Source organism: Tripterygium wilfordii, chromosome 7 (genome assembly GCF_013401445.1).
Source record: "Tripterygium wilfordii isolate XIE 37 chromosome 7, ASM1340144v1, whole genome shotgun sequence".
Lineage (NCBI taxonomy): Eukaryota > Viridiplantae > Streptophyta > Magnoliopsida > Celastrales > Celastraceae > Tripterygium > Tripterygium wilfordii.
This window is the reverse complement of record NC_052238.1, coordinates 8,004,794-8,029,516: the sequence shown is the minus strand read 5'-3', so window position 1 is coordinate 8,029,516 and position 24,723 is coordinate 8,004,794. Positions and strand designations below refer to the sequence as shown.

General features: G+C 37.3%; 1 protein-coding gene, 1 long non-coding RNA gene and 1 other non-coding gene across 3 annotated transcripts; 2 read left to right on the top strand and 1 right to left on the bottom strand.

Annotated features, from left to right (window-relative positions):
- The first annotated feature begins 2,596 nt into the window (after nt 1-2,596).
- Nucleotides 2,597-4,006, top strand: LOC120002574 (dirigent protein 23-like). Its single transcript, XM_038851338.1, has 3 exons — nt 2,597-2,632; nt 3,124-3,189; nt 3,531-4,006. Exons 1-3 carry the CDS (start codon nt 2,597-2,599, stop codon nt 3,936-3,938), a joined length of 510 nt encoding a protein of 169 aa, XP_038707266.1. The 3' UTR covers nt 3,939-4,006.
- A 10,717-nt stretch (nt 4,007-14,723) lies between these two features.
- LOC120003098 lies at nt 14,724-16,557 on the bottom strand. The gene is made up of 2 exons (XR_005469257.1): nt 16,089-16,557; nt 14,724-14,886 (listed from the first exon to the last, which is right to left on the bottom strand). It is a non-coding gene; the product is annotated as an uncharacterized LOC120003098 (long non-coding RNA).
- A 7,282-nt stretch (nt 16,558-23,839) lies between these two features.
- On the top strand, nt 23,840-23,945 carry LOC120003175. Its single transcript, XR_005469296.1, has one exon. It is a non-coding gene; the product is annotated as a small nucleolar RNA R71 (small nucleolar RNA).
- The last annotated feature ends 778 nt before the right edge of the window (nt 23,946-24,723 follow it).

Sequence of the window (24,723 nt, the reverse complement as noted above, 5' to 3'; positions counted from 1 at the left end):
GGGTGCCTAACACCTTCCCCACACTCAATCGATCCCCGTACCCTTTTCTCTGGTTCGCAGGTCTTTTCGGTGTCCAATTGCACCTTAAATCAATTGGTGGCGACTCTAAACATTTTTCATCCTCCCACGCCGGTCCGCGTCGTGACCCCGGTTGCGACACAATGATAAGATTTTTGTGAGAAGAAAATTGATGAAGCTAAAGGACAAATGCAATGGTTGAAATTTGTAAGAGATGAGAAAGTATATTTTGCAACTAGACAAGACTTAGATTATGAAGATATTCTTGAAGACTACAAGCTCCAACGGTACTCTAATCTATGGCCGAGATTGAATTGTTTTGAATTATGAATGGATTAGATTACAACAAGACTTGAAGGGTTAAGATGACCATTTAAAAGGTGAATCCAATGGTTGTGCATAAGACCATATTCTTGCTTGCAATTTTTGACTTAAAAGAAGATCTTACTTGATTTTTGGAGTCAAAGATGGTTGCAAGTTGCTACACATTTTGTAGGAAATCATTGGAGATACCAAGGCCAAGATTTGGTGTAAGTTTGATCAAATGGTCAAAGATGACAAAATTGTTGGAGATACCAAGGTCAAGATTTGGTGCAAGTTTGATCAAATTGTCAAAGATGGCTGCAAGTGCACATGACAACTCAAATCTTGGAAAGCTAGACTTGGAAAATAATGCAAGTGCAACGGCTACATATTGTAAGGTCAAGATTTAATGATCTATTCATTCAATGGCCAAGATTTGCACATGTAATTGAAGGTCGAGATTTGAAGATAGAAAAAGATCCAATGGTGGAAATCACAAGAGCTTGGTAAATTATAAAGAGGGGTTCTTCCTCATTCCAACTTGGAGAAGCCAAAATTACATTGAAGAAATTCTTGCTCTCAAAACTTTCAAGCTAGTTTGTGCCATTGAATCCAAGCTTCTACCCAAGCCACTCTAAAGGCTTCCTCACTATTTTGCTTTTGCAAAGAGGGAGTGCTTCTCATTTGGCTTCTTATTTTCAGATTCGAAAATCCTCATTATTCTTCATTTTCTATCCAACCCGTGAGGTGATATTGTGATTCTTGAGTGTTCCTCAACCCCATTTGCTTAGTGCAAACCTTGAGTGAACCATTTATACCGAACACTTGTAAAAGTCCCGTCATTGGGCAAAAACCTTGTTGAGGTTGAGTTTAAGGGAGTGCTTGAAACCCTTGGTTGTAAAGTTTGAAGATTATCTTGAAATCTTCAGTTTTAAGGGTGACCTAAAAAACCTTTGTGAGTTTTGTGGAGCTCTTGAGAAAACCACATCCTTAGTGGAGGTTGAAAAATCCTAGGTTGGTGAACCTAGGTAGTAGATGTAGGAGAAGAGTCTCCGAACTACTATAAATTGCTGTGTGGACTTTCTTGATTGCATTCCTTGCTTGTTGATTGATTAAGTGTTTTGATTGCAGAATTTTCTGAACCACTAGTCTGTCCGTGCACTGTTCACATAGCTAAACTTTGAATTTTAATCTGAATTTTTGATATAGTATTCATTAGGGTGTTGTGATACTGCATACCGAATTTCATTGAATTCTGACTCGATTTGCTAGGTGAAATTTGAGTTGTAAAATCTGTGTGCAATGTGTTGTTTGAAAAAATCTGTTTTTGCAATTCCTTGATTATTTGATAATTGATCATTCACCATATTGTATCACATCTTGCATTGAAATGAATGTTGATTAGGATAATCATTAGAGTTCAAATTTGTGTGCTAATTGTTAATTGACATTGATTTCCTTTTAAATTATAAAAAGAGATTCCTATCGGAATTTGGGAACACAATTCACCCCCCCTCTTGTGTTAAGTACGATCCATCAAGAACCATTATCATAACCTTGCCCTCTCATGTCATTAAAATCAAGTTTTAAAATTTCAAAAACTTGTTTAATTTCATTGAAAAGTGCATCCCCTGATGTTTCAACAACTTTCATAAATCTAATAAAGAACTCTTCCACTGTTATTGGACTTTTGGAAACATCAACACATCTCAATATAAGAGACATTTGTTCTTCATGACTAACATCCGGAGTACAATCAAGAATTACAGAAAAATATTTTGCCCCTTTGACAATATCAAGGATTTTGCTCTTAATCTCACTTGCCAACAAAAGTATCAACTCATTCTGAATATTATGACCAAGATAATGGACGCGACGGATCTCTTTTTTTTCGGATCTCTTTCTTTCTTCTTCCTCTTCGAACTTCCCGATTCGAACTTTCTTTTACCTGTCATGATTTCCCAATCAATCGCAAACCTAACAGAAAAAAAAAAACAGAAAAAAGGAAATTAGGGTTTAGAGAAACAAATAACAATTTACAATTTCTGATTAAGTGTGCCAAAAAAGGTCAAAATAATAGAAATATATGATAGGTGATTTACCTGTGGCTTCCCTTCTCTTTCAATCTCTAACTCTCTCTCAAAACTCTCAAAACCTTTTTTTTCAAAAAGATGAGTAGACCGTAGACGACAAACAGGAGAAGTGCAGAACATGTTCTCTTAGTCTTTGGTCTTTACTAGGGTTTTTTCAATTCTTTAATTCTTATTTTACAATTATGACCTTGTCATTTTATATTTGGGCTAATGAGCTTGTTTTCTTAATTTGCTAAATATTATGATTTTTTTTTCTTATAAAACTATACAATTTAATAAAAAGTGAGGCCGCTCCCATGAGAGGCCCTAGGCAACTGCCTATTTGGCCTCCCCTGGAGCCGCCCTGACTAACATTATGCCCAATTGTTAATTAATGTCCTTACTCATCTTGGCTATTAATTATTAGTATTAATCTTCATTAACTGCCAAAAGACTTTTCCTTAGTTTGCACGTCTGTGTGACTGGCTTTGCAAATGAGACCTGTCCAAGCCATTTAGGCCTAAATGATAGGTTTACAATCCATAAATCTCTATAAAAGGGACTAGCCAGAGCCGACTTAGCTGCCATCACCCAAAAAGTCTCTTTACGCTCTTGCATAGAGAGAGAGATGGCAAAACTGTGCAATCTTTTTGTTCTAACCTCTCTATTGGCAGTCCTAAAATGGGCTCAAGCAGAAGAAAGTTAGGTCAAAAGAGTTGTACGAGAGAAGGAGACGGTTACCAACCTCCAATTCTACTTTCACGAGACATTCACTGGCAATAACCCAAGTGCTATAGTCACTATTCTACCCAATACCACAAAAAACATACGCCACTCTCTTTGGTGCCATCCAGGGGCGAAGCTATGTATATGTGAGGGGGGCAGCTGACCCCCCTCAAAATTTTTTCATTAGTGTTAAGTATATGATAATTCTAAAAAAGACCCCCCTGAATTTTCAATTTAGACCCCCCTTTTGTAAAAAATTATGCTTAAATGGTTGAAACAAGAATACATATGACAATTATTACTTATCATATTTTATAAACTTTTAATTTTAAGTGTTATTTTTCGTACTTTCGAAAGTATAATTAATAGATCATCTCAAAAAAAATTCTGGGGGCAACGACCCCCACTTAGCTTTGCTACCCTAACATGAAATCTAGTGTCCACTCGACGACCCCCCTCCTAATATATCCTGGCTTCGCCCTTGGTGCCATCATAATGATCGATGATCCGCTTACTGTAACGCAAGACCAGAATTCGAAGTTGGTGGGCCGGGCTCAGGGGCTTTATGGGTCAGCTGGACAGACTGAATTCTCTCTTATAATGGCCGTGAGCTTGAGCTTCACGGACGGTGGCTGCAATGGTAGCTCGCTGAGTATTTCTGGCACGAACCCGTCTTCGAACCCGGTCCGCGAGTTACCCATTGTAGGTGGGACCGGGATTTTTCGGATGGCACGTGGATTCGCGATTGCGCGCACGTATTTTTTTAATTCAACGACTGCTATTGTGGGCTACAATGTTACTGTTTTCACTTTTCAATAATTAAGGTATTTTCTGTTGTTGAGTGGGCCATAATTGCTAAGTTTTCACTAATGGGTTTCATTGGATCTTGTCTTCGTTTGCAAAAATTCTAAGCCGATATTACTTGTGAAACTTTTGGACACTTAAGTTTAGTCCAAAAACCTTTATTCCTCTAAGGTATTACTAGTATATTAATTACTTTATCACCATTGTCTTCTTACTCGCACAATAACTACACTTTTGTTCTCTTTCTCTCTCCTTATTGTTGCCCTTTGATATTTAACCTAACTAAAAGCTCACATCACTATGAACATGCTTCGACCTTCAACCACCACCAACGGTAGTCCATTTCATTGGAAAATGATCGGAAAGCCATGACCACTGCAAGACAAATGCCTCAGATCCGATTGATTCTTTTGACGGTTTGCTACACCACCATTATCGTTGGACTCCCCTCACTGAGATATACAATGCCCAGCTAGATACGGCCCAAATCAGCCACCGGATATGGCTATTTAAAACAACAACATTGGTTGACCAATGTTACTGTTTCAAAACAGTGGCATGGTCGGCTAATGTTACTGTTGCAACTGTTTCACAATAGTAACATTAGTCGGTTAATGTTACTATTTGGATAAAACTTCATATCCGACAGATTCCAACGACAGTTCCCAATACCACTATCACCATTGGACTCCCCTCTTCAGCACACAATATCCAGCCATATACGGTCCAAAACGGTCACCGGATATGTCCGTTTTAAAATAGTAACATTTGTCGGCCAATGTTACTGTTTTAAAACGATAACATTGGTCGCCCAATGTTACTGCCAATGTTATTGTTTTGAAAAAACTTCAGATCCGGCCGATTCTAGAGGCGGTTCGCTACACCACCACTATCGTTGGACTCCCCTCATAGAGTCGCACAATGCTTGCCATATCTGAACCAAAACGACCCCCAAAAAAGATATTAGAGAGAGAAAGATGTAGTAATAATAGAGAGATGCAATAGGAGAGAGAAAGACACAGTGATGAGAGAGATGCAATAGAAAGAGAAGATGTAGTGAGATGAGAGAGAGATGTAGCATAGAGAGAAAGTAACAAGAGAGAGAAACCATATTAGATCTAAACCTCTTTGAAAAAATGGCAAAAAAGGAACTTGATAAAATTTAAATGATTTAAATAGGTATAAAAAATAAAAATCGATTTATGAGAGATAAAGTTTTTTGGAGTAGACCTAGATGTATAAAAGTTTTGAAGGTGGTATTAATTTGTCATTTACAATTTCGTTTTTGAATTGTAGCTTAATGGGGCTTATCCGTTCCTTCACAACTAATTTCAAGTAATTCTTATTTTATTCGTTTCTTCACAAATGATGTTATTTTTTTAACGCATTCATTATTATCCTAATTGCTACATAGAGAAAAAGATTTTATTTCTATTTTCATGTGTATTTTTTAAAAATTGAGAAACTATGGACATTTGCTCATTAAAAATATTGAGAAACTTGTTGTTGTTGTCGTCTATCTAGTTGTAATTTGAAGAGTTGTATTGGTGGTTGTGATAGCCTTATTGTTGTTGTCTGACCTTTGCAATGGTTGTATTCGCAACAAATAATCATGAGACGTGATCACTATTTGGGTTTATATATCTCTTTTATGTTACCCACATGATGATAGTAATATTTGAGCGTCACAACCTCCAATAGTAGTTTCGAACTATCGTGTGCTGCCTTTTGAGAGTTGTGATCAATGGTATTTTGAGTGTTGTGGCCTCTAAGGGTGGTTTCGGACTGTCATGTGTTGTCTTTTGATAGTTGTAATTGATGGCATTTGAGCACCGCGACCTCCGATAGTGGATCTAGACTGTCGTTTGTTGCCCATTGTTGTATTGGAGGGGTTGTGATATTTATGATTCCGTACTGATATATAATACATTGCTGGTATTGATTGTAGCATAATCACATGAATTATCGTCTATCATATTTATTGTGGTTGTTTTAAGTTGTTTGCTCTTTATTCATATAGATTAATCTACTCTATATCTTGTTCATTTGTTTATGATATTCGTCTGACGTTATTCGTTTCTTGCATTGATATTTTGCTCACTTGGGTACCTGACACATAATTATTCGGGTTCCTATTAGCTACTTACTCCTAATGGGCTTTATAGCTCACCCTTTTTTATTTTTCTACTTTCAAGTGTGTTCGCTAAGATAGACCAATTCCGTTAGTGTGAATGTGATTGCCATGGATACAAAATTGTGGGTTGATGGGTAGTGTTTGCTAGGGTTTTATCGTTTCAACTTCCACATCAATTTTTTTTTTGTAGAGATTATTTAGGTTTACTTATTTAATACTTTTGGTAAATTACACTAGGATCCTGCCTAACAGAAATATCACACGACACTAAAGAAATTGAAATTAGCAACACAATCAACACAATAATATACATAGAAAAACTCCAAGACCGGAAAAAGCACCACGAGCATTGTCAACAGGCAACCAGACAAAATTCACTATGTAGCAAATTGTTACAACCACACAATCAGTTTTCTCACACCTTGAACCCAATTACACCCAAGAGATTTACCACAAAGTTCCACTACCTTGCTCTCCCTCTTGGTTGTCTCACTAAATTCAGAGAAACAAATAATAGGAATTAGGTTACAACCCTAGAAAACTAGTCTCCTATTTATAGAAAAAAACAGCAACCCCAATAATTGTCCGGACGGTTACTTATCCTGTTCAGACAGCAAGAACTTCCTGTCCTAATTTCCAATGTAGTTGTCTGGAGACCCCTATCAATTGTCCGAACTGATCTTCATCCTTGCTCGATTCAAATATCTAGTAAGGCCTCTCTACTACTTCACTCACCTGAACTGTCCGGATTGCTAAACCTCCCATCTGGATGACAATTTTAGAAACAACATTCCAGCAACAAAACTTGTCTCTATACACAACCCGAATCGAATCCAAATTTATTGATCAAACCTAACAATTACTAGTTGAATTTGATGTAGAAGTAAATGATTTTGAAGGAGTTTCCATGTTTTGAGACATCTGAAGCAAATTATAGTCCTCGAAAATGACATGCTTTGAGTTAAAAGAGAAAAACATAAACACGAAAACTCACAAGAAAACCTAAAATCAAGACACTATCATTCCTCAAACATAATAGTCAAGGAGAGTAAAAAAAAAAAAGCACATAATAGTCAAGGTTCTTCCTACCATATCCTTGAGAAGTAAAGGTCAACTCCTAGAAGAGAAAATTTTCGGTAAGGATAAAGGGATTTTATTTGTGATTTGCTTTCATTTCGATTTAACCCGCCGCCAATTTCAACTTGATCTGGTTTATGATTTTCTCCTACCCCCATTTTTTTTTTGGTAAGTAAATTTTTTTTATTAAACCCCAATTTTGTTAAACCCTAATTTCTAATTTTCTCTTCAAGGATGTTGTTTTATATAAATTTAAACTGATGTTATGCCATTTTTCGTTTGGTCTATTTTGTGTGGCTTAAGCATCTAGAATTTGCACAAATGGAGTTCTTTGTTGTTGGTGTTTTAGAGTTGTTTGGGAACAACTAGAGGTGGACTCATTTAACGCATACGTCAACTTTGAGGGCTCATTTAGCCCGTAGATTAGACTTCGAACGGCTTATTTAGTCCAACTCTTCGATCCTACTTTAATAATAGCTAAAATGGATCAAATTCATATTAATTATCACGTGTCAATTTCTCATTTGTCACTGACACATAATTGACACGTGTATGATAATAAGATTTCATATCATCGAGATTAACGGCAGAAAGTATCACATTATCAGAGAAATAGGCAAAGACTGATTGTAGTTAGGGATGTCCACAATCGATCTGCAATCGTGGTTATTTGGTTTTTGGATTTAGTTTTTCAGTTATGATTTCGGATACGATTATGATATTAGTAAATTTTGGAATATTTTTTCGGTAATAATTTTTGTGGTTACGGTTATGATTAAAACCGAAAAATCTTAATATATAGTATATATAATATATATATTATATAATATTAATATATATATATATATATATATGTTACATATTGGAATCGTTGAGATGCCATGGAAGGTCAAGTAGTATTTGTAAAATTTTGATTATGTCTCTATAAAAAATTATAAATTAAGATTGATTAATTGAAACTCATAGTGATTTTATCATTTTAATTGTGAGGAGATAATATATTTATTATCATTATCATGGGTTTTATCAAACTTTGTTAGATGGAGTAGGAGTCGATCATGGGTTGTTTTCCCTCTCTATTTAAGATTTATTCATATTTCTTCTATTTCTTCAAAAATCAAAACCGAACTGATCTGATTCAAAAACTATGGTTATTTCGGTTTGGTTATCCGAACATATACGCTCTGGTTATGGATTCTATAATATCATAACCAAATCAATTCAGACATTGCGGTTTTGGTTAAAAATCGAACCGAAAATCAAATGGACACCCCTAATTGTAGTGACTCTTTCTTTAATAATAGCTAAATATGACGGCTTTTATTAGGGCTTATTAAGTCCTTTTAATAAAGTAGAAGGGCCATTTTGAATGATGTTCTTTTATTCTAAAAAAAGTTGATAATTTAAGAAGCATGCATATTGCCACATGCCCTAGGCAACAAAGAACATTCAACTATTGAAATCTTAGGTGACACGACAAACACCACTTTCAATTATGGCTCCTCCATATACAAACAAAACTAGGGTTGTTATTGGTACGGTTACCGTTACCAAACCCTGAATCTAGTTAGCATATCGATCCCCTTCGGTAACTAAAAAATGCTACCATTATCGTCACCGAAAGTGTCGGTATACCGATGGTCGGTATATTGATTGATCGGCAATGGTTAATCGGTAATTGGTAAATTGATCAATTCTTCTAATCCCCTTAATTGTTCCTCATCAACTTTGATTTATGTCGAAAAAAAATATGCCCAAAAATCATCAAGAGTTGAGCATATCATAACGACTCATTGATTCATGTCATACGACTATTTCTCCAGGAAACAAAGACAACAAATTTTAAAAATAATGCACAGATAAAAACTTATATAAGTTAAGTTTATGAATTCAGTGCATCTCTTACAATGATAAGAAAACCCAGTAAAAATCTATTACCCAAGAGTTGGGCACTTGCAGAGAAATTCTTCAATCAACAATTGCTTGTAGACTCTACATAAAGCAATTAAAAGATCAAAACCCCCAACGAACACCTCAAAAGGAAATCTAGGGGAAGAGGTAGCACCGAAGAAAGGAGAACTAACCTAGATCGACGGAGGCGGAGTGGCGATGAACTAGTCGATGTGAGGGAGCAATAGGGAGGAACTCACAGATGTTAGCCTAAGGGTTATTTGGAATTGGAAGTGAGCTGCGCCTCATATGAGAGTGGAGAGACTAGAGTGGTAGAGACTGAGAGAGTGAGGTGTAAGGATAACCCTAATAATTAATCAATGGTGTAGATTATAGTGGATGAATCTAATGGTCATAAATTAAACTAAAACTAAAACTAAAACTAATATTAATATACATTTAATATTTGTGGTAATCGAGAAATTTATCGATTTTAAACTTTGCTTACCATTATCGGTACCGAATTCAACGGTAAATTTATCATACCGAAGTATTGGAAATGGTATACCAGTATTATGTGATTTTTGGTAACCAAAGTATCGATAACGGTATACCAATGGATAATTTGCCGCTACTGTAACAACCCTAAACAAAACCCCAATCAATATTGCATGTGTCCATGCACCTAATACAATAGTTTTATGGAAAAATAATATGATATTTAATATATTTTTTAGTTTTAGAATTCTGTTTAACAGAGTAATATATATTTTGTCCAAAATATTGACTATTTGGTTCAATAACATTTATAATGTCCAAGCCAGTAGAGTTTATTAGTTTGTTTTCATTGAATTAATAAAAAAACCGAGAATTCATTCTCACAAACTCTTGTTCTTTATTTCCGTTTAGATTAAGTTTTATCATTAGTGCTCTCGTTGAGAGATTCCTTGAATGGGTTGTCAGAAGGAACGACTTGAGGCATTAGAGGCCAACCTTCAAACCACAAACGCAGAGTTACAAACATGTTTCCAAGATGTTTGTCAACAGATGGCACGCCTCGAAGAATTAATCTTGAAAGGACTAGGAAAACAACCTAAGGAATCGAAAGTTGCCTACAAGGCCCTTGTTCACTGACGCTCCAATAGTGACTCGGGATCCATGACGGAATCCGATGAAGAGACGTTGTCAGAATAGGAGGAGACACCGATCGTGAAGAGTAATGAAAATTTTCCAACGGTGACCAAACTAATGATAAATTTTTTGCCATTCTTCGCAGGAGATGATCACGTAACATGGCTAAGTAGGGCCAACCAGTTCTTCAAATTCCATGAGATCAAGAAAGTTGTAAGGGTAAATTATGCGGTTTTTTTCTTAGAAGGAGAGGCCAATTTGTGGTGGTAGTGGATTGAGCGAATCTACCGCAAGGATAAAAAAGAAATCAAATGGAAGGATTTTGTGTGTGAATTACTCACTAGGTTCGGCCCGACAGGATTTGTCGATCACAACGCATAATTATCACGGGTCTGGCAGAGTGGCGAACTACGAGATTTCTTAAAAGAATTCGAGAGATTATCTAATCGAGTACATGGATGGCCAGAGAAAACCCTTGTAGGAACCTTGATCAGTGGATCAAAGCAAGAGTTGGCAAGGAAAGTTAAAGCCCGTAGGCCTAGATCAGTGAGGAAGGCAATAGAATATGCAAGATTGGAGACTGATTACTGGAGTGATATTCACAAGAGTGGAATGAGTGAAGGAAGACGCACCAGTAGTTGACTCCAGGAGTTACCATCGGCCAAACCTGCTAGAACAATGTTGAAACCAATTTTGTTTGGCGTTAAAAGGCTGTCATGGGAGGACATGCAAAAGCGAAGAGAAAAAGGGATATGTTTTAATTGCAACGAAAAATTTACCCAAGGCCACAAGTGCAAGGCACTACAGATTTTTGTAATAAAAAATTACGAAGGAGATGGCGAAGCACCATCACTTGAAGAAAAGCTTCAATCTCACTAAAGTAATGAAACGAAGGAGAGTCCTGATCCTACTATATTCATGCATGCAATGGCTGGAGTTAGAGGACCTAGGACCATACGGTTTCAAGCCCAGATACATAATTAGTTTGTCGTCGTCCTTATCGACAACGATTCTTCACTCAATTTTATTAATAGCACTATTGCCAGTAAACTTCAGCTGCCCATACAGTCTATTGAAGCTTTTGAAGTATAAGTCACCAATGGGGAGCAGTTGTCATGTACTGAAGTATGTAACAATGTAGCCCTCAAAATTCAAGGAATACACTTATGTGTGTATTTATTTGTGTTAACCTTGGTAGGATTGGATGTTGTCTTGGGTGTTCAATGGTTGGAAAGTTTGGGAAGGAATGTATCGGATTTTCAACGCATGACATTGAAGTTTGTATGGAGAGATGGATGGGTAAAATTATCCATGCAACCACTGAGTAAGACTGAGTCTGTATAAGCAAAATCCCTAGAAAAGTTGTGTAGGCGGGGGGACAATGCTACTCAATTCAAGAGGTTGCAACTGAAGGAACCCGTAACAATGGTGAAGCCACCATACCCAATGCAATCCAGGACCTTCTCAAAAGGTTTTCATCTGTTTAGTAGGAACCGTGCGCTTTACCTCCATCTCGATCATTCAACCATAAGATATTTCTCAAGGATGAAACTAAACCAGTCAATGTGGCCCCTTATCGATATGATCACTTTCAGAAGAATGAAATCAAAAGAAAGTTATTGAAATGTTGGGTAGTGGGTTTATTCGTCCCAGTACTGGTGATTCCTCAAGATATCGTATTTTTAGGATTCAGAATATTTTCAAAAAAATTTTAAAAAATATATATTTGTATTTTGATCGGTTCTATGAACCTAACGTTACTTTTTTTTGTTCTAAACAAAAGTAATATTCAACATGAAAAGTACATCATAATTATGGATTGTTGGTTATAAAACGAAAGGCGTTTCATAAACTTTTCACGTTGCATTTGATTTTTATTTCGAACAAAAAATATATCGTTGGATTCGTAAAAACAATCAAAATACAAATATATTTTTTCTAAATTTTAAAAAAGTGTTTTGAACACTAAAAGTAAATCCAAAAAACTAAAACCTGATAGGAAAATTTATACATATAGGAATTCAAGGATATATATAATACTTAAAAGATGAAACATAAGATAATATATATTTTTTTAACCGAGGAACCACGTAGCCCAACGTATTCTTCGGATAGTCGAGTGTGCGTCGACTTTGATTTGCCAAAACAGCTTGCAACATACTGACGATCCACTGTCAGCAATTGGTGCAACAATTGGAGAAACAGCTGGATGCGTAGCCACATTATGAAGTTGTGCATGGACTGATCCAGTTTAAGGGAAGGGTATTGGTACCGAAAGTAGAGGATCTTTGGAAAAAAATATTGCATCACTTCCATAATTCCACAATTGGGGGGCATTCCAGAGTCTTCATACTTGTGTTCGTGTGGCACAATTATTCTATTGGTCGGGGATAAAAGAATGGTACAACGATATGTCGTAACTTGCGATGTGTGCCAATGGATTAAAAGTGACTCACGCTGGCCAAAAGGTCTACTACAACCATTGCCAGTTCCAAATCGAGTTTGGGAAGATGTTACAATGGATTTCATAGTGGGACTTCCACGTTCCAATGGATACGATGGGATAATAGTGGTAGTCGATCGACTAACCAAGTACGCCAATTTTGTTGCGGTGGTACATCCTTATACCATCAAGTCTGTTGCACATCTATTCGTCGACCACGTTGTTAAACTCCATGGAATACCCTGATCTATTGTCACGGATAGGGACCACATCTTCCTCAGTAACTTTTGGGGAGAATTTTTTAAACTATAAGGAACTCAGTTGTCCACGAGTTCTACTTATCATCCTAGACCAATCACTCTCTTGAACAATACCTTCGTGTGTTCATTGATCAAAATCCACTTCGTTGGAAAGATTTTTTTGGCTTGGGCTGAATATTGGTACAACACCACTTTTCATGCATCCACTAAACGGACGCCTTTCGAATATTTGTATGGTCAATCACCGCCACATCTAATTAGTTACGTTGATGGTTCGACACCAAATGATGAGGTTGAACGAGATTTACAGGAGAGAGATGAGTTATTTGTGGAGCTCAAACGTAACTTGGACATGGCTAACAATCAGATGAAGACCTATACAGACCAGTATTATCGTGAGGAGACTTTTGTGCTCAAAGATTGGGTCTACCTCAAATTCATCCCCATCGACAGAAGTCTCTATCTCAGAAGGCGCTATGCAAGCTTAGTAGTAGGTTTTACGGGCCTCATAAGGTGCTGCAAAAGATTGGGGAAGCTCCCTATAAACTTGAGTTGTTGACTGATGTCAGTAGTTTTGCGTTGCCACCAATTTCTCAAGATGGGCACGTCCTACTCAATCCATGCAGAGTTGTGGAATACCGGAGAATCAAGCGCGACAATCGCTTGGGGTGGTAAGTGTTGGTTCAATGGGAATTGTTGGATGATGAAGAAGCTACTTGGGAGGGCCTTGCCTTGCTCAAGCTATAGTTTCCTTAATTTCCACTTGAGGAAAAGTGTAATCTTGAGGGGGGAATTATGAGGATCAAAGTAGCCTATGTGTGTGTGTGTGTGTGATGTTGGTAGCAGTTTCCTGTGAAAATAACACAGCAAAACTCCCACATCGGTTGTGTGTGTTGCTCTTAAGTAGTATATAAGTTCTCTCTACCACACATCTTTTTGCCTGTGATGTAATACTCATGGGTGGTGTGTGTAGTTGTTCTTGCATCTGCTTAGGTTGTAGTTCGAAAAAACAAAAACGGCAGTAGCCTATGTGTGTGTGTGATGTTGGTAGCAGTTTCCTGTGAAAATAACACAGCAAAACTCCCACATCGGTTGTGTGTGTTCCTCTTAAGTAGTATATAAGTTCTCTCTACCACACATCTTTTTGCTTGTGATGTAATACTCATGTGTGGTGTGTGTAGTTGTTCTTGCATCTACTTAGGTTGTAGTTCCAAAAAAAAAGTAGATAGTTGAAGAATGCCTACAATCACGCTCGCGGGCTTAGGTTGAAGAAGCGCGAGAAGCACGTGCGGGTGCCAGCTTTGCAGAATCCAATTCCATGCAAGATGAGGATTTTACCCTTGGTTAAATTATTGTTTTAGCCCCGAACAGAATTACAGTTTTGCCATTGACCAAAATTACCAAACTACCCTTGGTGTATTTTACCAAAATGCCCCTAGTCAAAATTACCAAAATGCCATTAAACAATTTCACTGAGTTGCATGCATCCAACTCGGTTACCGAGTCATACGTGACTCATTCACTATTCATACGACAACAACATATGGTGCCGCCGTGGGTATGGTTGCGATTCTATCGTTCCCGTGATTACTATGACGGTAATTTGGTGGTCCAACGTGAATCGTACAAATTGATACGATCAGTCAAAGTTTGCAAAAATAGTCAAAACATATATGTATATATGCCTGTATATATATGTATGTGTGTACGTATAAGTACTCAAAGTAATGACTTAAAATAAGTACAGCTTCGATACCAACTGTAACTATCGGTCCCGGAAGGGGGTCTACGGAATTACCAATTTATCCAAAACATAAACTATCTATGCAAATCCTCCAAAATTCATTTAATATAATCCCAAAAATGAATAAAATGGATTTAGAAATTCATTAAGACATAATTAATAAGTCTTTAAAATTTAACAAAGCGAAAGTCTTAATAATCAAACCATACGCTACCCATAAACCACAACTGTATCCATGAGAAACCGCGCACGCCTCGAAAACTTGCCGCCATCTTCGTACTTGCCTGAAAAGGAAGAGGAGAAAAATAGAGGTTGAGTTAAATAGCCCAGTAGGGGTAAAATACTCGATAAGGACTCATATATCCATGATGCGAATACCGAGAGAGAGAGAATCACAACGATAATTACATACGATATGACAAAGTGTAGAAGTAGTCTGCAAATACCACAATCAGCTCAAGATTAATGCAAGAATAGGCAAGAACAATAGGAACATGCTCATGCCACAATCACAACCCAATATGCATATATATAAGCATGCAAATTATATATTCAAAACACACATCTCCTCCCAATGCGCCTAGTGCCACAAATCATCCATATCCAAACATCGGCAAACGGCAGTCCGGATTCCCCCTCAGAGGCCGTGACAATCAAATCCCCGTATAATCACGTGGCTAATAGATAAAGGGAAATAAATCCCAGACAGTGATCACGTCTCATGATGGTGTGTCACGAACACAACTATCGCACAAAACCAACCAACCACAATAATACCACCATATCCTCCAATACAACTATCAGTCACAATTCAATCCATCCAAACACACAATCAATCATATTTCATGATTCATGTATATGACGATTCAATGAATAGAAATCAAGTAACAATCTAATGAAACAAGTATTTAACGCGCTAGGAACATAATACAAAATCAGAACTCACAACTTCACAATCAAGCTCTAGACGAATCCAGATAGAGACAACAGAATATCGATAATTCCCAATGTAAATGACATTAAGGAATTTGACGAAAAAGCAAATAACGAGGGGAGTAATATCCCATAATTTATAATAAACTGGAAGACCGGGTATAAGAGGCCAAGAGATTAGAACCCCTACCTCGATACCAATGCGAAATCTAGCAACGCTTCTACAGAGCCACCACAATCACCAATACAGATATACCAGCATTGTACTGGTTAATATAGATTTGCCATAATATCAATCAACTAATTTATGGTCCAATGACCAAAAGTCAACTAATGGGTCGACTTCAAACAAATTGATTTACTTGGCCTATGGGCACGTGGCTAAGGAAAGAAATTCCCTGAAACTTTTTGACCATTGATTTAAAACATATGGAATCTAAAACAATGCGTCCCAATAATCATTTCACTTAAATCAATGGTCAAAAAGTTATACTTATTTTAATTTCTTACTTTAAGTATTTATAAAACAATTATATATATATATATATGACACCTGATATGAATTCATGTGATAGACCCTTCGTCCCAAGTGTGGGAAAATTCCCCTCTGGCCAGCGATCTCCCAGGAGGTTGCCCGTGTGGCTTTATACCACTTCCCGGTCAACTTCAGTCCCCTTCCCGGTAATGGAGGGTAAGGACCTGTTTCTAGGGCCACAGTTCACACTGGTGCTATCCCGTGGCCCGTTAAGTGATATTCACACAAACCACCATTAACAACCTGTACGTGGTTGTAGAGAGAAAAAGGAGTGGAGAGGGAAAGTTACATAGCTCTTGTTCTACTCCTCCGTCTAAGTTCTGACAACTCCAGACATCTCCGGTGATCACTCCAGCCGCTAGCTAGACGAAATTATGATTTTTGGCAGATTCGGGTGAAGAAGGAAGAAGAAGAAGAAAACTGTGGTTTATACAAATTTTTATTGTTATTCCTATTTATTTATTTTTTTCAACAAGTGTGCGCCGTATACACACATAATAAACAAGGTGTGCTAACTATTATATTACATATATATATATACTTCTAAAAAAATAAAAATAAAAAAATATATATATATATTAAGATTTTTATAATATTATACATTTAACCCTCTAATTTCTCTAAATACGACTTTAACCCCCTTAATAGTTCGTACATTCAATTTAGTCCTTATTGGAATTTCAATTTAACCCTTTTGAAAAATCGGGGTTTCATAAATTGCATATATTATAGATCTCAAATATCACAATAAAACCAAACACATAGTAGATACAAGGTATAATTTCATAAAAGATATGGTAGCACGAAAAGTGGTGAACATCCAGTATATATCTACACATAAGATGATTGCAGATCCAATGACGAAACCAATTCCTAGAGATGTCTTCTTTGGATATGTTATATCTCTAGAATTATGTAGATCATGATTTATTGAATATTCTATATGTTTCCCAACATGTTTATTAATAAAAAGTATATTTGTGATATATTCCTTGTAAAATTAATCATATATTCTTATAATAATACTAAGTGTATTTTATTCATTTTTTTATGAAAAATGTATGTCGCACAGAAAGATGATTAGCCCTTTCACACGAATAATCATCTCTATTACTTTGAAGTTAATAGAGATGAGAAAATTTTAAACTTATTATCTAAGTGATAATGTGAAATATCAAATCTTAAAATATGATTGTCGCCTTATTAAGATGAGGTCATAATATTTGTTATGCCTGAAAGGGAAAAGACCCACATTTCACTATATTTGTCTCTAATGCAAGATGTGAATTTTGAGAATTTCTTCGAAAAAAGTAGAATGGGAACTCAAGTTAGACATTGTAAGTGTGGCTGAACTATCATCTGTATAGTATTCAATAATTAATTGAAGACATATGCTTCATGGGAAAGGAGATAATACCGTACTATGTATTTTATACTACGTGAGCATTGTACGACCTATAAGGTTAATGAAGATATTGATATCAATCTTCATAGAGTGTGAGACTTTTAAGGTTAATTAGTTTACCTCAAGTGAGTACCCTTACTACTTATGTTTGTTTCTGTTCATCGTCTTCTGCTCTAGACAGGAGAACTCACAATTCTGGCTATTGAAAACAAGAGTTTTGTGGATATGGATGTTGGATTTGCAGGTTTGTCTTGCCAGGAAAAGGACTTATAATGCCTGGAGTGTCAATTTGGAAAAAAAAGGGAAAAAATAGAAGAGTAATCACCGGAATGAAAAGAGCTCTTATTGAAGTGAAATGAAAAATAATGCATTGCGGGAATGCATCAGGATCTTCATTGAAATGAGATACATCCTAGGATGTAGACATGTTTTACAAGCTTAAACTAAACATAACCGAGGGGGCTTTTGAAAAAGTAAATCTAAGTTCTAGCTGGCTCAGAGCCATGCTAAATAAAAGGATAAGGGGCCGGAGTCATGCCTAAGAAAGCAAATAAAGGATTAAAGACGATGGGTCTGTATTTGACGCGGGGTGCTTTGTTGCTTCTTTCTCTTCTTCTTTTATAGTGCTAAGAGATGAGCATTGCTTATGTTCTTCTTCTGGGATATGTCATAGGATGTCATGGAAATCGTGTCACAAGTGCTCTCTTACTACTTGCTAGAGTGACTGGACTAGTGGGTCTTATAACTGCAACTTTCTCTTGAATGTGGGAATAATGGCAATGTCCTCTTGGTCATGTTGCTTCTTTATGGAGGAAATAGTCTCTCTTTGATGTAGTGGAAGCCTCTTCTTTGAGAGTTTTCAAGCTTCATGGTGAAAAACATGAGAACATGACTCATGGCGATTATCTTACTACTTCATCTGTACGAAAAGTCATGTGAAAATGGATACTTCTGAGTGGTGCAAGACAAACGTGGCTTGAGCTATATAGAGACGTATTTCAACTGGAAATGTGTTTGAGAGATAAACGGATTGTTCTGCAAAAAGAACTTCGTTTCCCCAAGTCCCTCTTTGATGTTATCTTGCTAAAATCTCGATCATAATCCAACAAGCCACATTTGAGAAGAATCTATCCACTAGGACCAAAACTCCCTGAATTGTAGCCCCTTGGACAGCTGATTTTGGATAGCCTTGATTTTTGGAAATTAATCCCTGAATTTCATGTCAGCAACCAATTAAAAACCTACAAAATGAATACTGGTTAGTATAAAAATCTCCTTGCCTCCGCCACGTGTCACAAGGAGATTGACTGCCTTTTGTGCTTTGTTGATCCCTCTTTTCCACATGTCACCTGACTTGTAGGACTTAGTTTTGGTACAAACAGTTTCTCAATATTTTTCGGTTTGATGCTTGCTATCTTAGAATGTTGTCAATGATCACGAATGATTCGATCTAATGAAACATCTCTGGATAAACAAGTTGAACTGAAGATTAAGGGATGCTAGATGAAAACAAAGATAATTTCTTATGCCATATTATCGTTATATTCATAGGTCAACTGATATTGATTTAATTGCAAGCGCACAAATCGCACAAGTAATAAAGAGATGAGTAAATTATCGTTTCCACTAGGGATGTGTTGGCAATAGAAATCAATGTCAAACTAGTAACAACTATGCAAATTGGGGAAACGGATTCGAGATTGATTTTGTTTTTAAACTAAACTAAAGCAAAAGAACAAAGACAAATCAAACACAAGTATGAAATCAAGGATGGAAAGCACTAAGGTACTTAACGTCACCTCACCTATCCAATTCAATTCCCTTGGTCCCTTAATCCCTAATTCCTCTCTCTATAATGACAATCGATTTCCCAACCTATTCAATGTTCTAGTCCTAGATACATCAAACGTATTTTCAACATAAATCCCTGTTATTCCTAACAATCGGATTAATATATCAAAAACCCATTAAGAACTATGGAAATCATTTGGCGATTGCATAAGCCACAAACCTATATTCCTATGGTTCATGCACCCTATGTCATCTATGGCTTGAGGCAACCCTAGATATCTCCTTCCGGTCTCAATCTAGGCAGCAAATCAATTGAATGATGGCCAAACATTCAAAAGCATTAATCACACCCATAGACAATCAAGAGAGAGAGAGAAATCAAGAAATAAGGAAATCAAGTTTATTGAATCTTCAAGGTTTGGTTACATTAAGACCCTAGTAAGAAATCTAGCCACTCATGGAAGCAAAATACATCATTAAACAAAAGAAATCAACCATAGAAACTAGGATAGAAAAGGAGAGAGAAAACCCCCTTGTAGACCCTCTTCTTCTCCAAGCTTCAATGGTGGCTCCAAGCTCTCCAATGGTGGTAGAATGAAAAACCATCCAAGAACCCCCCAAAACCCTATTTTTTTGCCCTTTTATACTTTCCCAAACTCTTATGTCGTTTTCAAAACAAGTTGGGGTCGTTTTGGCTTAAAAACAAGTGAATTCGGAACTTTTTCGCGAAACTGCGCGTGCTGTGAATAGTACCTCCGATCGATCTGAACACTGTTCCGATCGATCGGAAATACAATCTGTCTCCATGAATTCAATGCTGTTTTGGCAGGTCCGATCGATCGGGAATGGCTCCGAACGATCGGAAATCGGTTCTGGAGTAAAAATCTTCATTTTGCACTCTTTTCCTTCCTTTCTTGCCTTGATACCTACAATATGCAAATATAACTTTCTTAGGCAATATCAACTCTTAATCAACTCAAAATGGGATGAACTTATGTGTAAAGGATGTGCAAATGTATGCATATATTTGGCACATCAAACACCCCCACACTTAATCGTTGCTCGTACTCGAGCAAATTGAGAATGAATAAAAGAAGGAAAGAGTATTTTCCGTTAAGCTCAAATGAAAAATAAAATAACTAAGACCTACTCTAAATAAGTAACTAATGTATGCCACTTTCGTAGGGCTCACGATGACACTTAGCATGTGCCACAAGCCTTTAAACCCCTAGGTGCCCCTAGTAGGAGGAGTTGTGTCTCCTGAGGGTTTACCAGAATGATACCCACAAACATTAAACAACTTCAATGCCAAAACTCATGTCATCAACAAGAGTATAAAATGGATTCTCAATTGCAACCCTATCCACACTAACAAATCAAGCATTAGGGCATTCAAACCAATAAAAGCATTCCTTCAAGAATCTTATCTCATCCACTTTGCTTATAAATTCAAGAAATGATGCACATAATGGATTTCACTTGATATTCGGCTTCAAAGTGACATAAACAATGGCCATGAAGTCTTCCAAGAACAATAAGAATCAAAAAAAAACAAATACAATGAGCATTTATTCAAACTTCATTCTATTCACATTTTTTTTTCTTTCTTTTTCTTCTCAAAGGTGATTTGTGCAATGTTCAACCTCCTTAAGCTTTCTAAATGACTCATGTAACGAGCTTTCGACCAATGACTCCCAATCCAGTTGGCTTAGGGCACTAGGTGTTAAGACACCCCAACGGATCTAATTACCCGAGTCAAAAAGGCTACGAGGTTAAACTAGTCACCAAGGTACTCTAACATTCATTTCCTACCTTTTTACGCGAAACTCATTGCTTGCTAGGCAAGAGGCCCGGTTACTCAGCAGAAAATTTATGAAACAAACCATTTATTCATAAACACAATTTTTTTTCTCTTTTCTATTTTTTTTTCTATATATATTTTTTTTCTATTTTTCATTGCTCAAGTAGTGCTACTTAGAATCAAATTGATCTCAAACAACCACAAATGCCAAATTCAAGTCATATTTCATACCCCACAATCAAGTGTTCCATATTCACAAAGGCACAATGGACAAAACAATTTTCAAGATAGGAACAACTCAATTGGAAAGAATGTCCATAGCAAGATCCATCAATGATTCAAAGATCACAAAATTCATCCAAATACACTCAAGAGTGACATGGCATAAGGCATTTGAAGTCAAAAATTTTATTTTTTTTTACAAAAACTAGAAACCTAAATTCCCACCCCCACACTTAAAATATGCAATGTCCTCAATGCATGGAATAGGTGAAAATAGAAATAAAAAGATAGAGATAGAACAATAAAACCTGGGTTGCCTCCCGAAAGCGCTTGGTTTAAAGTATTCAGCCCGACTCCCCTTTGTGAATTCAACCGGGATCCTTGAGGGTTATGGTGTATACTCCCCTTGATGGCTTCTTGAGATTGACATTTGATTGCTTAGGTTCCATGCAAGGAGCATAAGCTTTCATCACCACCGTTTCTTTAGGAAAGGCATGTTTCTTCATTTTCTTGGTCTTCCTCTTCTTCTTTTTCTTGCTCTTCTTTTTCTTCTCCTTGGGATCTTCAACTTGAGACTTTGATACATCATTTTCAGCTTGGGTGGATGCCTTGGGAATTTCATGCTTCACTTTGGAGTCTTGGCCTAGGAAAACTTCCACCGGAATATATGGAGTTTACTTTTTAAGAGTGTCGGGGATAACCATGTCAATATGCTCCACTTGGAGGCATTGTTGTGAAACCTCATCTTGCCTTCTATTGCCAAACACTTTGAAAGTAATTTGATCACCTCCCGCACCTCTCAAAGTAAGCTTCCCTTTTTCAACATCTATCAAAGCTTTCCCGATGCTCAAGAATGGCCTTCCCAAGATTATGGGAGTGGTGGGATTGGCTTCCATATCCAAGACAAGAAAATCCACCGGGAACATAAGATCACCCACCTTAACTAAAACATCCTCCACCATGCCAATAGGATACTTGATAGATCTATCCGCCATTTGCAAAGACACCGTGGTTGGACTAATCTCCTTCATCCCAATTTGCTTAGCTACCGATAATGGCATCAAATTGATGCTAGCTCCAAGATCACATAAAGATCTTTCAATCAAGGTGTTTCCAATGGTGCACGGGATTGTGAAACTTCCCGGATCATCTTGCTTAATTGGGAGCTTCCGTTGCACAATGGCACTACACTCTTCGGTCAATTGTATCTTTTCATGCTCCTGCAACCTCCGCTTCTTGGATAAGATCTCTTTCATGAATTTGGCATAGCAAGGAATTTGCTCTAAAGCTTCGGCAAAGGGGATGTTCACTTGAAGCTTCTTAAATACCTCCAAAAATTTAGAAAATTGATCATCATTCTTCTTAGTGCTCTTCAACCTTTGAGGAAATGGAATTGGAGGCACATAAGGTTTGATTGGAGGTGCAGGGAGAGAACTATCGGGCCAATCGGGCTCAATTACATATCGTGGCTGCACATCTTTCATTTTCACAGGAGCTGGAACAGGTCGATCGATCGGGTGGGGCTCCGATCGATCGGAAATAGCCTCGGGTAAAGTTTTACCAAGGAGGCCCGATCGATCGGGAACCCCCTCCGATCGATCGAAAATTGTCTCTGGACATTTTTCAGCTTTGTTCTCCCCTGTTTTCCTGCACTTCTCCTCCTCCTGCAAAATTTTTGCCTTTTCGGCATCTAGATCAGAAGCATTTTTAACCACCTTACCAGTCCGGAGAGTGATTGCCATGCATTGTTCCTTCTCCTTCCCTTTTGGATTCACCTCCGATTGGCTTGGCAATGTACCTCTTTCTCTATATGACAAAGTGTTAGCTATTTGCCCCATTTGTACCTCAAAATTCCGGATGGAAGTTCCATAGCTTTGCATCAAAGTTGCTTGAGCTTGTAGAGTGGCATCGGTTTTACTCATGTATTGCTCCGTCCTCGTCATAAATTGGGAGGTATGAGTTGTAAGTGTATCTAGGCCTCCGGCTAGCTTTGAAAACATCTCATCAATATCCCTCTTCTTCTCTTGGGGCTGCACTAGATGTTGAGGATTTTGCACATTTTGAGTATTGCTCCAAGAGAAGTTGGGGTGATTCCTAAATCCCGGATTGTAGAAGTTGGAATAAAGATCATTGCGAGGTTGATTGAAATTACCTCCACCAATTGCATTCACTTGCTCACTAGGATTAGATGAAGAAGCAATAAGACACTCTTCGGTAGGATGACGTCCACAACAATAAGCACAAGACATATGAGAATGTGTGTTTTGCATAGCATGTACCCCTTGAGCTTGATTTAGCGTCAATGCCTCAATCTTCTTTGCCATAATAGCCAAGGTAGACATAACTTCATCATCTCTACAACTTCCTCCTTGCTTTGGATTCCCCTTCACCGAGGACCAAGAGTTAGTGGTCTTGGCCACTTTATCAAGTAATTCCCGAGCCTCCTCTTGATTTTTGGTCATAAAAGAACCTCCCGCAGCCGCATCAATAGTCTCTTTAGTATGCATGCACAACCCATTATAGAAAGCTTGGTACACCACCCATTCCGGAAAACCATGATTTGGGCAACTTCGAATAATGCCTTTAAAGCGCTCCCAAGCCTCATAAAATGATTCAAAATCCTTTTGGGCAAAGGACATGATATCCACCCTAATTTGCACCGCTTTGCCCGGAGGAAAGAATTTCGTCAAGAATTGTTCCGCCATCTCATCCCAAGTGGTGATAGAATTGGGAGGCAAGGACATCAACCATCCCTTAGCCTTGTCCCTCAAAGAAAATGGGAATAGCCTCAACAAGATAGCATCCTTAGAAGCTCCGTTAATCCCAAAAGTAGTGCACACATGCAAGAAAGAGCGAAGATGTACATTGGGCTCTTCATTAGGAAGACCATAGAAAACCACCGAATTAGAGATAAATGGAGTTGTTTGGATTCTAACAACTTCCATTTGCTTTATTCAATACCTGCGTATACTGGGTGCTGTTTGAGGAATGATGAAGAATTTTGCACAATGATATCGTTGATTTCTGTTTTATGTTTGCAGCTTGTGGAAGTTGTTGTCACAGTTGACATTGGTGGTTTGACTGGGAGTGTTGCTAGTGTGTCAAATGTAAATGTCCATGTGAATAATTTTGGTGATGCTGAAACTATTGATGAGAGTGAGGAGGTTTTTAGTAGTAGAATTTGTTCTTCTTCTAATTCTCGTCCTTTGCTTTCGTCTTCTTGGGCTAGTTTTATCACTCATGTTGGGCAGGGGTTTGATGGAGGTGTAGCTGATTTTAGGATTTCTTTAAGTAAATATTCGATTGAAAGAGGGTTTAAGTTTGTTTATTTAAGGAACAATGAGGAGAGGGTGGATGCCCATTGTGCAAACAAGTATTCTGAAGGATGCAATTGGTTCGTTCGTGGTTCTTTGTCTAAAGTAAATGGTGTTTTC